The sequence below is a fragment of the Oenanthe melanoleuca genome, chromosome 2, assembly GCF_029582105.1.
Source record: "Oenanthe melanoleuca isolate GR-GAL-2019-014 chromosome 2, OMel1.0, whole genome shotgun sequence".
Taxonomy (NCBI): domain Eukaryota; kingdom Metazoa; phylum Chordata; class Aves; order Passeriformes; family Muscicapidae; genus Oenanthe; species Oenanthe melanoleuca.
In genome coordinates this window covers 91,783,365-91,796,620 of record NC_079335.1, presented here as the reverse complement: position 1 = coordinate 91,796,620, position 13,256 = coordinate 91,783,365, and the positions used below count along the sequence as shown (strand labels likewise).

The 13,256-nt window shown below is 36.6% G+C and overlaps 1 protein-coding gene across 1 annotated transcript in view; it reads right to left on the bottom strand.

Annotated features, from left to right (window-relative positions):
* Positions 1–13,256, bottom strand: part of CTDP1 (CTD phosphatase subunit 1) — a 98,384-nt gene that overhangs the window by 72,421 nt on the left and 12,707 nt on the right. The window contains exons 2-6 of the mRNA XM_056484697.1: positions 11,736–11,819; positions 8,962–9,055; positions 7,402–7,530; positions 5,913–6,063; positions 682–772 (exon numbers count right to left, since the gene is read on the bottom strand). Of these exons, the coding sequence (XP_056340672.1) occupies positions 682–772; positions 5,913–6,063; positions 7,402–7,530; positions 8,962–9,055; positions 11,736–11,819 (549 nt within the window). The remainder of the gene's footprint in view (positions 1–681; positions 773–5,912; positions 6,064–7,401; positions 7,531–8,961; positions 9,056–11,735; positions 11,820–13,256) is intronic.

Here is a 13,256-nt window from a genome sequence, read left to right as displayed (position 1 = left end):
AAACAGAAGTACTAATATCACTGATCACCTAGGAGGATGAGGAGGTAGAGTACTTAAGATGCATATAAAAAACAGAGCAAGATAATAAAAAAAAGCTTCCCATTTGCTATAGTCAGGTATGGAGCAGCAATAACTTCTAGTATTTCATAAAGCTACATTAAACATATCTTAGAAAAAATCTTGGCTTTATACGCTGAGGAAGATCAGAATGTGAATTCAGACTAGAAAATTAATTCAAGGCTCTAGATGACCTAATTTCAAGAAACACTAGGAACAGAAGGTGCTTTTAGCACATTTGAAAGCCAGAATACTAGGTATTCAATTATGAATTAAACTCAAACTGAGAATTTTGGTTTAATTAAAAAAAAACACAACATAAAAGTCATTATACAAGATCACAAGACAAAGTGAAAATATGGTTGTTATTACAAGAATAAGAAGTGTAAGTGAAAACATGATGCCATGGCATTAAGCTCTTACTGTTCTGCTATCACAGAACCCATTAAGTAGAAATGCTGCAATGCCCAACACCTCAGTTTTACTGAAATGGTAGTGATATTTAAGAGGCAGACAAAGAAGGACAAACATGTTAAATGCACAGGGAGTAGTTTTTATTTTATTTAGCATATTTTCTCTGTTTGCTGTCCTGTTCTGTATAATGCCTAAGACATATATACATACCTAAGATTCCCAGTTTTAGAAAATGGATCAATACATTCGTCCCTTGACAATATCCGGTGGGAAAAAAGCTTCTTTTCAGGGTCCAAAAATCCTTTTGGAAGAAGAAATTACAAAGTTAATGTTCAAGATGTTTATTCCTTGTTTATGTTTTATATATTTCTGCTATTTTAATTTGTGCAACAGCAGTTTAACAGATAATTTTAAGGCATGAGATCAGATGGGGGAAAGTACAGTGGATCAAGTATTTGTAGCTAATTCAGTAAGATTAATTAAAAAACTCCATCCAATTTTCTTTCAAGATGGCAACAAAACTGAATTTGTGACAGCCAAATAAATAAGGCTGAAAGAGATACAGCAGGTGATAGATACACAATTTTTGCAACTTACATTTATCTCTCTATAGTTGGTTCTTAAAAGCTAAATGCTCTTCTTAGCTCATTATGCCTAGGGACTGCAGAGAGGTCTCACAAGAGTTGGCAATGTGCTGTTAAGGGACAGTTATAGCCAGAGCTCTTGCATTTGCAGGTTTTAAGTTGTACCTCTAACAACTACTTCAATACATTTACACATAATGAATATATCCTGGGACTTCTAGAAATATTTAGGCCCAGCTGAAGTAACTTTTCTGACTACACTCTTTAAAAAAAACCAACCAAACAAAAAAACCCACCCAAAACAGAAGCTGTGCTAGCTGATCTTAGAGCAAGATAAAGTGCCATTATTTAGGGAAATGACTTGGGTGTACAAACACACATGCACATGCTTCTGAACCTAGGCTCCAATAATGAAGTTCACCTTCATGAGCAGATCACAGCCACATAATTGCTTAGAAAGAAACACGTTAGCCTGTATTTTTTGTTTTTCTTAATCTGTACTGAAACTAGTATCAACTTCTCACTATTCTTATCAATAATACAAAGCAGTCAATACTTATTTGGGAACCATCTTTTCAAGTTTTACTGTCTTTTACTTTAAGTGATGGCCATATTACAACCAGAAACAGAATTCAAAATGACTACAGACTCTATGGACCAACTTTAATTTTCTTTCATGGAGCTCAGATTTACACAGAACATATGTCTGACTTCTTTTAACAGTCTTGCTCCCAAGAGTACCTTAAGTTGGGACTTCAAAAATCAAAGTTTAAAAAAACCTAAAAATCAGTCATCACTTCTGAAAGTTGATCCTGTATGTAATTAATATTGATGTGTAATTGGAATAACTCAAAACCCATAAAAGCAAGAAAATTCTGAGTTAAGGACAGAGGTTCAACCTTAACTCACCCGACTATGCTTAAGAATTGCTGCAAACTCGTAGAATCATCCCCTGTAGTGAGACCCTTGCAGTACCTAGGCATAATGAATTGAGAGAATTAGCTACAAATATTTATTGCTGTACACACAGATACTTTGACAAACTACAAAAGCTGTCATACAAGTTGCTGTTCTCCCCAAGAACATTCTCTTCTGCTAATTGTCTGAATACACAGGAACCCCCTACACTGAATTAGACAGAAGTGCACTGTTTACATGGCAAAACTTCAATGAGGCACTCAGCTGCAATGTTGCTGAGCTAGAACAGTAAGAAAAATGAAGTCGAACTTAAAAAAAAGTCCAAATGCAGAAAGCCCAGCTGCCAGGGATTAGAGATAAGGTAGCACTACAAAGCTACACTTTATCACTAAACTAAAAATACACTGAGGATAGAGCTCATCAAAGATCCATTTGCAAAGATACAGGCCCACCTTAGGAAAGTCCAAAGCTAAGCTACCTGAGTAATAACACAGAAAACAGCATTGGTCTCTTTTTATAAAAGTTCCTTCCAGGTCAAACTGTTTGGTTTTTTTTAGATGTTCCCTAGTCAACTAAACCAACATAACAAACAATCTGATGTTTTCACATCTCAAGGAAAGGGCAGGTAACATTTCATTAATTTCATAATTTGTTTTTTTCAACACACCAGGCGCCCACCAAAGCCACCCTCTCACTCTCCTCTGCAGCTGGACAGGGGAGAGAAAATATGATGAAGGGTTCATGGGCTGAGTGACCAGGAGAGACTAGGACAAACTGAACTGACAAACTGAGCTTCCATTTAGTCTCATAAATTAGACACTGTACTAGGTATGCACCCAAGTTTCTTGAACAAACTGAAGATAATATAATTATCCTTTACCACATTAGGAAGGACTATCCAGTAGACTCATCTACCAGAGACTATTGCCCCAGTTGTTTGCTTCCCACAATCACAGACTGGCTCTTTGCACATAGACTTACCAAACCATACTGCCTGCTCTTACACAGACTCTCTTAAAAAACTAATTCATTTTAGGGATGCCACAAATCTCAGAGAAAGACTGAGTTAAATAGCAGTTCCCAGGAGAAGTTATATAACAGTTGGAACCAACATGAATTTGAGTAAGTCCTTTTATAAATAAAACTAAAATTGAATTTCTGTAGAATCAGGTTGCCTTCAGTTCAACTTGAGATTCTACTTTGCAACCTGGAAAGAGCTATTCACCCAATCTTTCAAAAGCTGAGACAACTTCAGACACTGGTGATTATACATACATACCGTATACATTCTGTAATATACTTGCTGTAACAAACTATACGTATGAATGTTCTCAGCTTGGTCCTACTTTCTAAATTTCATGGTAAATGTGAAGTGATTTCACATTGCTTTATTGTTGGTTAATAGCTTCTGAACTCAAAATTCTCTGTGGCATTTTACAACTAGCTTTTAAGCTGACATCAGTTTTAAATTTACCAAACTTCTCTTGTACAGAGCAGAAAAAGAAATTAAGTAGCAATTGCTCAAAATAATTATTTAATGGAGAAATACTCCAGGGAGCATTAGATAATAAAATCCAGAGCTCATCTTCATAAACATACTACCAGATATCACTTTGTAAACATGTCAAACTAAAAAAGGGTTTAGCATAAATTATTTCAGCAGATATAAATGGTGTTTACAAATATCAGCTAATCCCACTTAACAGCTGGCAGGAGTCAGCTGAGATGAGAGAAAAGGACTGACAAGATGTCATCTCTTTCCAAAAGCCTTCCAGGACATGAAAGGAGCAGGTCAGAATTCAGAAACCACAAAGATATATAGGATGTCTACAGAGGACCTAAGCAAACAACCTTTTTTTTTTTTTTGAAATAAGATCCCTAGCACTCTATTACAAATTCTTTCTTTATATAACAGAGGGATAACAATAAAGTATCAAACAGACAGCCCTGTGGGAAACCATTTAACCAATACTGCCATCAAGTGTTCTCTATATGTATCAGCTATGTATTTCTCTAGTACTGCATCTTGGCTGCACAGATGGACTGAATACTGTATCCAGCGTTTGTCCACAGATTTCAGCTGGAACCTACTGCCAGCACTGCACATATAACTCAAATTTACAGTTTGAATGCTTTTGATGAGGTTAAACAGCTTCTGGCAGAAATCCAGAAGCCTGCAGGTGACAGGAAGCAGCAATACCCTAATCTGCTCATTTGATGGCTATTCTCTCTAGGGAACAAATGGGGTGGCTTGAGTATGACGACCTCAATGAGTGCCAGCTTGTGGCAGCACAGGGGCTGCAGGGTAATCCACAATGGGGCTCAGAGACTAAAATGGGCAGAGGACCAAATCACACACTGAGAGAAGACAGGCAAAGCACTTAGACATTGAGAGCTAACTGCAATTCTTCCCTGGCTCTAAAGGCCACTTGCTAGACAGCTTCTGACCTCAGGCCAGATAATGGCATGCAGATCCAGGTGAGGAAGACTGCCCCCTCACTTTCTGACTACCATGTATTTAAATCTAGTGCATAAGAAATCTATGCTTCTTTTGCCACAGAAGATAAAAATGCATTCTAAGAAGGACAGAAAGGTACAGAATTGCTCATGCATTAGCAGCACACAACAGTTAGTCCAACAGCAAGACTGACAAAGCTTTTGGAAGATTCTCACACTATGGTCGAACACTGAGTGACATACAAACATTCACTTGGATTGGCAGAACAGGACATGCCTCAAAACTTTCAAGGAGTATTAGCTGTATACCACAAGCAAGCATCACATACTGACATACTGATTAGAGAAATATTCTATGTTGTCATTCAGAAGTCTCATAATTGTCATTACAAGCCTCTTCTATGGCATTTAACATGCATACAGAATTGTTTGATTGTATCTTTTTTTCTCAAGTGTTTTAGAGCTAGCTAGGATAGCTAGCTCTCTAACTATTTTGAGATCTTCCTTTCTTGCCAAGAAGTGGGATTACTGGGACACTGTTGTTCGAAACACTCCTGGCAATATGACACAAAAAAAGCAAATGTGAAAGACAGCTTAGAAAAAAGCTAGGAGACATGGAACAGCAGCATGGATTAGTTTGACAGAGTCATAACCTAAAATATTGTTAATTATATTGTCTTAGACTAACAGACTTAATAAAGAGAAGTTTGAGGAGAAAATACTCTTCTGACAGGGAAGACTAAAATTGGCTTTTACCCCATCTTGACAGTTGAAACACATGATGTCCCTCCTAACATGATTCAGACACATACACTGGCATAACCAGGGCAGGTTTCTTTCATGCTTCTCAAAAAAAGAAAACATTTCAGCCAGTGACCCACACAACAGACTATTATTGTTATAATTCAGATACAAGTTTTCACTTACTAGGAGAAAATATTTTTAAATTCTTGAGAAAAATATGTGAAAATACTGCTAGATTTCTGCTTTTCATGAAATAAGTGTATCTCAGCTCCAGGACACAAACAGAACTGTTGTATATTAATTTATAGCAACAGAACTTCCTTTGGTGAAAGGAAACAATATGGGGGGCCAGTGTTCCCCACAGGACAAGATGATGTCACATTGTTGAATTTTATGGAACAGTTACGTTAGATTTGTAAGACAAATGAAGTTGCAGATCATTGTTAGGTTCCACCAACATAATTTCTTACTTATTAAGAAGGCATCAATGAATCTGATTCTCTAACCATCAGTGAAGCAAAGCACATCTGATGGGGGGAAAAAAAGTATTATTTCTAAAATTACAGGCCATACAGGCACTGCTTTGTAAACATGCTACAAACTCTACTTACAGAATTATTTAGGAGGTGACTTTGCATAAAACAATGAACAAACACTTGAAAACAACTGCATAAAGAAAAATTATATGAGTATGAAGGCAGGGTAGGTAAATAGTGTTAAATGTAACGTACTACTCACCTGCAATTGTATGTGCATACAGTCTGCTGCCAAAAGTAAAAACATGTAATTCATAGAGCTTGGCAATTTTTTCCAGGAATTCCTTACAATGAGGACGCAAACGTGTGTGCAACATAGGCTCACCTCGACCTAACTGAAAATGAAATATTCCCTAGAAGAAAAACCATGTTGAATATTATCAAAATAGCAAACAAAAACACCACCATTCCAGAGCTACCCCTGTCCTTCACTTCAACTTTATTTGGTCCTATGAGATCAAAGCAAATTTTGGCCACAAGATTATGTGGATGAATAAAATCCAAAGCACATTTTTGCTTTGTGCCAGGCAGTCCAACAATAAGGTTTTCAAATGCAGGAAGCTGTACTGTTGAAAAATTTATACGCAGTGGCTTTCATTCAAATCTCTACTTATGGCGGACCTGTCTGAGAAATTTCTCAATCTGCTTATTTCAGAGAGGTTCAGGATCTCACTACAATCAATACCTCTCAGTGAACTTCTGACAGACTCATTTCAAATGCATTGAGCTCAGAGAAAGTATTTTCTTCATCCAACAAAGTCTGTCTATGGAAACTTAACATCAAAGAGCAAACCAGGAAGGAAGCTTCCCAATAAAAATTCCAGTTAAAAACCTAAAATACTTTTAAAATTATTTTTCTTCAAACTATGAATTTATACTAATAGAGGCATAGCCTTTCAGACATGCAAGATTTTTTAATCCTTAAATTGAATATTCATGGTTCACTTTCCTCTTAATTGCAATGTACATTTCTAGCTTGCTTTTTCCTAGCAATTGTGAATATATGCTGACCCTACTGGACATGCAAGAATGGCAAGAAGAAAGAAAATAACTAAACAATCACAGTTTGCATGATATTGATGCTTGAGTTTGCATCCTCTTATTCCAGACACTGCACACATTTCAACAAGTTTCTTGTTTTAGAGCTTCCAAAATACAAATGTTACAAGCCAATACAAGCCTTGTCAGTTCAGTAACAAGTGTTTCATGAAAAATTAAACCACAACACACAACCTCTCCCCTCCTCACTCCCCCAAGAGAGTTTTTTAAAAAACTCCCTACAGATACTCATGGAATGACAGACACAGGAACACACAGGATTGCTCAAAAAGGGACTTTGAACAGCAATTCACTGTATCTTGGAGGGAAAAATGGAGGGAAAATTGTCTTATTACTGAGAACTCAGCTTGTTAATTGCAGAGGAAGGAAAGCAGAGATTAAGAACAGATACCTAAACATCTCTCAAAATTATTAGAAAGGAAAAGTGCAGGAAAGCGTGAATGGAATAAAGAAAAGCATCAATTTAAATGTAGAGAAAAAGGAACACATTACAGAAAACTTGCTTCTCATTTTCTTTTATTCTTCAACTACAATTTTACCTAACCACAGAATATTCTTTTAAAAACTTAAAATTTAAATATTGCTAGAAACATTCCTCTTGTTACATTGGATTGAAAGGTAACCCCAAATACCTTATTAGACATTTGCTGGCAGTGCTGTTCTGTAGTGTGGATCAATGTCTGGTCCAAATCTACCATGAGCACCAATTTTCTATTTCGATGAAGTCGCTGTTGATCTTCTCTTCCCAGCTGCTCAGCTTGCTGTAACAGAAATATTCACTGCTAAGCTTAACTTCATAGAAATAAATTAGGTTTATTACCTTGTGTGTACTGTACAGGGGAAGTCCTCCTGCTACAAACTAACTGCACAAGAAATGATGCCTCAACATAACTGTAGCAATGGCAGCTGTGAAACAATTTTTTTACAGAAAAAAAAAGCTCTCAAAGTCTACTCACATCTTTGACACACTATTACTCCTATTCAAAAACTCAACACAAAAATTTCAAGTGTAAGAAATAAGTAACCACTTAGTTTAAGGCTCAGTGTCCTGACAGGAAATCGAAGTAGCTTCAAACACAAAGGAAAATTCATCAGAAAGTCTGAGAATCTATGACTGCTATGTCCAGCAATTTAGCATCATTAAGTACAATATGTCTGAAAACCCCACTGAAGCTGCTGGTGACAGAAATGATACCTATGAACTTCAGATTACAGAATGTATGCCTTCAGACATAAATAGCTAAAATTATGCAGTGCCACATAGGCACTAATATTAAGACCTTACAATCCAGTAAATATGAGTGGTTTACTCCTCTTGCACATATTAACAAACTTTCCAAGTACCATCTGAATCTCTGTGTTCACTTGATTTTCTTCTGATAGCAAGTTGAAGTGTTATCCTCATGACAGCTGAACTTACAAGTTAGAGCACTATGAAGCAGCAAGGACCAAGTGCAAACTGCCCTCTGAAACACTCCTCTATGATGGGGACACCTCTAACTGCTTATATCTTCACAGTTCCCCTCACTGATGTGCTTTGAAGAATTACCAGAAAAAAAAAAAAAATCAAGTAGCAACATAAAGTAAAAAGAGATCAAGTTGATTAAGAAGATAAACAGAATGTTCATCTTCAAAATAAACATGCTCCTTCCCCCTGCACAAACTGAGGGATAAATAAGCATATTTTGATAACTGAGATGAGTGTTTGAAATATTGATGCATTCAGAAATACTTTTTAATTTGAAAAATAATGAAATGATTTTACCATGCAAATAAGTTGAAGCAAACTAGCTTCACTATATCTAGTGGGTCAATTTCAAGGTGAAGGTTAAAGCCAGGTTTCAGAGACATTGCAAGCTTTGAAGAGATTTCAGCTAATGGAACTCTTCCTAACTGCTCACTCTTGGTGACAAAGACATTCAACTATTAAGTTTACAGCCTTCTGTCAAAGTGTACAGCTCTAAAAAAAACCCAGTATAAACCAAAAGAAAAGTCAATCTACACTAAGATAAACCCACAAAACCCTGGGGCTACTAATGGTCAACCCCAAATTCCTCTTCAAAGGGAAGCCAAAATTCCTGTATCAAGTATATAGAACTTGAACTTACATAGAACTTACTACATGTAATTAAGTGCCTCAACTGTGGAGCTACTGTGGAAGGTGTGAAAAAAGAAATCATGATGGTACTTACCTCAGAGCTAACTTTTAGTTCTGGGACACTGTGAACCATTGATACAGTTGCTGTGGATAATGGCACGCTCTGTTTTCCATTCTTGCTTCTTATCCTAATTACATAGGAAAAAGAAGCACCACATGAGAGAATAATAGTTTAGTGAAATATTAAACAGATTAAAATCTGCAGCCTCAAACTCATCACCACCAAAAAATTATTAAAAAGAGCCATTTTAAATAACACACTCTTCCAAATTCTTGCTAATGCAAGTTACTAGACAAAACAGATAGAGATCAAAGAAGCTCATCAGAAAAAAACATGCAAAAAGTCACTGTAGTAAGTTATACTTCCATACAATTATTTCGTGACACATGACACTAACATGAAACACATCTATGCATTGATTTGCCTCAAAAAACAAGCTATAAACTAGGTATAACTACCAAATCACTCAAATTTAAAACTACCAGAATGAAACCCTGTTTCTTTCTGGCTTTTTTGCAATCACTCAGCATGCAATTATCTACTTGTTTCCCAAGCCAGAGTATGAAAAATATAAGCAAAGGACAGGCAAAGTTACTCTCTGCACATAGAATGACTTGCTTCAAAAATACCATCCAAAAAAAAAAAAAATCCCCTACATACTCTTTCTACTGGCAGAAAGCAGAGTGAAGAACTGTGTATGCTTGTGTCTGTTTTATTTATGTGTTTATTATACACACAGTCTAACTGGTATACAGATATGTGCCTATACAGATATCAACAAAGAATGAGTGTCACCGTTGTGTGTGCATATATATGTGAGACAGAGTGTGAGTGCACACATGAATACAAAATTGCTCAAAAACTGACCAAGTAACCCTGTACAGGATCCCTTTCACTAGCTTACATCAATTTATTGGAAATTCTGACATCTAATTGATGATTCACCAATATTAAAAAATACATACAAATTTTGTCCTAGGTGAATACATGCAGTTTTCCCATGTACCAGTCCTATCAAGGAGAAGATTTGGTATCAGATCTACAAGAGTTGAACTTAAACCAGATTTCACTTTGTGACAAGCAAACTGCTGAGGAACAACTGTACTGAACTGAATTGAGGCAGACACAACCACAGACAGATATCTTTCCCTGGACCATAATGTATGGCAGTACTGATATCCAGGAACAAAAGTATTTATTTGGTCTAAAGTTTACATGTACATTTTAGCATCTTACATCCTTTGCTTCAGAAAACTTCATCTATAACCCTGAGTGGCATTTTAAATGAACCTTTGCAATCAATTAACCATTTTCAGACCATTAGTTGAATGACTACTAAGAACGCTGTACGTGCTTTTCTCCAAGCAAGAAAAGCATCAATGACTTTGAATTGTCTCCTCACGTAGGCTTAGCAGTCATAACACAGTATTTCAGATGTATAAGCCTTTTTGTATAAAATGAAGGCAGAGACATAAGACATAGTAAGAAGTATTAAGTGAAAAAAACTTAATTTGCTGGACACCTTGAATTTGTCTGGATTTATCGTAGGAAATTATAGCATTAGAGCAATATTTAGATGTGACTGTATTCAAACCTTAAAGGAAGTAATCATTCAGGACAGATAAAGCTCCAATCATGATTATCCTAACTTTGCTAGGTTTGCCAAACAATACTTGTTTACAAAATATTAACATTTAACTTTTTATTTAAAGTTATATCCAAACATTAACCAGGCTACTTCTTGCATAGCATTCTCAATACTCAGTTCACTCACACTGGTTTGTGGGATAATGTTCACAAAATAGCTCTTAACAATGAGCATGAATTAAAATGAAATCAAAGTATTTCCAGCCAAACGAAATGAGTATGTAACATTAATTTATAAAATCCAGGCAACTATACAGCTTGCTTTGGAACAGCTGTTGAATAAGTAATTTCATATGCATAAGAAACATTCTCTTTACCAAGCAATGAGACACAACAAAGGAAAATACAATCATCTTTTGAATTTGGTTTCTTTTTTGCCTAAGGCTTAAATTCCTTTAGTTCCATGGCAGAATATATCACAAAAAATTTGCAAACAGTTAAGAAGCCTTAAATTGAGAGGACTGGAGACAAGCTAGTTCCCATTCAGACACAGTACAAATGAAGTAAGGTCATTTGAATGAGACTGCTACTACCTCTCAGCTATTTGCACCCGCTCTCAGGTTTACTAAGCAAGCCACTGTTGACACACCATACAACTCTCAGTCTCAGTAGTGAGTACATGGAAAGCAAAGTTTGATGAGAATTAATATCTCTACATGTGCTCCTTATATTTTCTAAGTTGCCATACATTACCTCTCACAAAAAGAGCATACACAGATCTTAAACCCTAAATGAATGGAGACCTCAGAGCAGTCTTCTCTTTACAACCTTTAGCAACCTGAAGGGGCTAAGAGAGACCTGGAAAGGAACTATTTACAAGGATGTGTAGAGACAGGACCAGGGGGAATGGCTTTAAACCAAAAAGGGTAGGTTTCATTAGCTCTAAGGATAGAATTGTTCTCTGTGAGGGTGATGAGGCACAGGAACAGCTTGCCCAGAGAAGCTGAGGACGCCTCATCCCTGAAAGTGTTTAAGGCTGGATGGGAGCCTGAGCAACTTTGTCAAGTGGAAGGTATCCCTCCTCATGGCAAGGGGGTTGGAACTAGATGACCTTCAAGTCCCTTCCAGCCCAGGATACTTTATGACTCTTAATAGATGAGAGGAGGAAGAGCTTGAATCAGAAGCAGGAGAAGTTGGAAAAAAAAGCAGGTAGTACTTACTGAGTTAAATCCTGGCCACATTCTGCACACAAGCCTTTCATAACAACAGGATGGCTGCATCCTTCCAGTCTCACCAAGACAGTTCTGAAAAAGACACAGTCATTCGATTTACAGAAGGCAGATTACAGACATGTAGATTAGTAACTCATAGATTGAATGAATTCAAAGAATAAATGCTGGTTATAACTTGAGTGTCAGCTCCTTAAGCTATATGCTTTTGCCACAACATGGCGAAAAAAACAACCATCTAAATTTTCAAATTATTAATCTCCACAACCCTAGAAGTCACTGAATCATATACTAAGGTCAGTTTCTAACCACAGTTTAGCAAGGAAGTTCGATGAGAACAAGTACTCTTTGTCCAGAAACAGTTTACATTCATTTAGATACAGCTCCTACTGAGCTACACAGTAATGAAAACCAAATATGGAAACTTCAACATCACAGAACATCCCAGGTTCTCTTCTTTCAAAATCACTGAGTCCAACCTAAGACTGCCAAGCCCACCACTAAACCCTAAGCACCACATCTGCATGTCTCCAATTCATCCAGGGATGGTGTCTTGACCTCTTCCCTGGGCAGCCCATTCCATTGCTTGACAACCCTTCCCATGAAGAAGTTTCTCCTCATATCCAGTATAAACTACCTCTAGCACAACTTGAGGGAATCTCCTCTCCTCCTACTGCTGTATTCTTGGAAGAAGTAACTCCTACCTGGCTACAGCCTCCTTTCAGGCAGTTATACACAGTGATAAAGTCCTCCCTTGAACTTCCTTTCTTCCAGACTAAACACCCGCAGTTCCCTCAGCTGCTCCTTATCAGACTTGTGCTCCAGATGTTTCATCAGCTTCACTGCCCTTCTCTGGACATGCCTGAGGACTTCAATGTCCTTTTTGTATTGAGAAATCCAAAATTTAACCCAGAATTTGAGGTGTAGCCTGACCAGTGCCGAACACAGAGGCAGACGAGTTCTACACCAACTTCATTTTAGTTTATTATTTCCATGGCAGATGTATATTGCTTCAATCACCTCATAAAAATATTAAAAATTTCTGATCCTTAAGCCTTGACTCACCAGATTTTAAACTAAAGACAAAGGAACTGATATTTTATTCTCTCTTTTACACAATGACTAAACCAAACCAGAAATTAGAGCTGGAAACAGAAATGTGACATTCACTACTCCAAACTCTTTAGAAGACAAACTCTACTTTTCAGTTTAATACCAACTAAAGTATTCCTTATCCAGTTATCAAAATTTCAGGTCTTGAAAATATTATTTATTTTCTCTCAAACACTTAACAGTCACTACAAGAGACTTGTTTTCTTCATTACAGATGGAGAAACTGATCTTTCAGACTTTTTGTTTTTAACAAATTCTAATAAGTAGATATAGTTCAGCTACTATAAAATCTCACCAACTCTGTGATAATGAGCTACAGAATCTCTCTAATATTTTTTTTTTTTAATTAAAAGGTCAAGCAGCTAAATAAAGAACCCAACCAAAAAGCAAAAAAAAAAA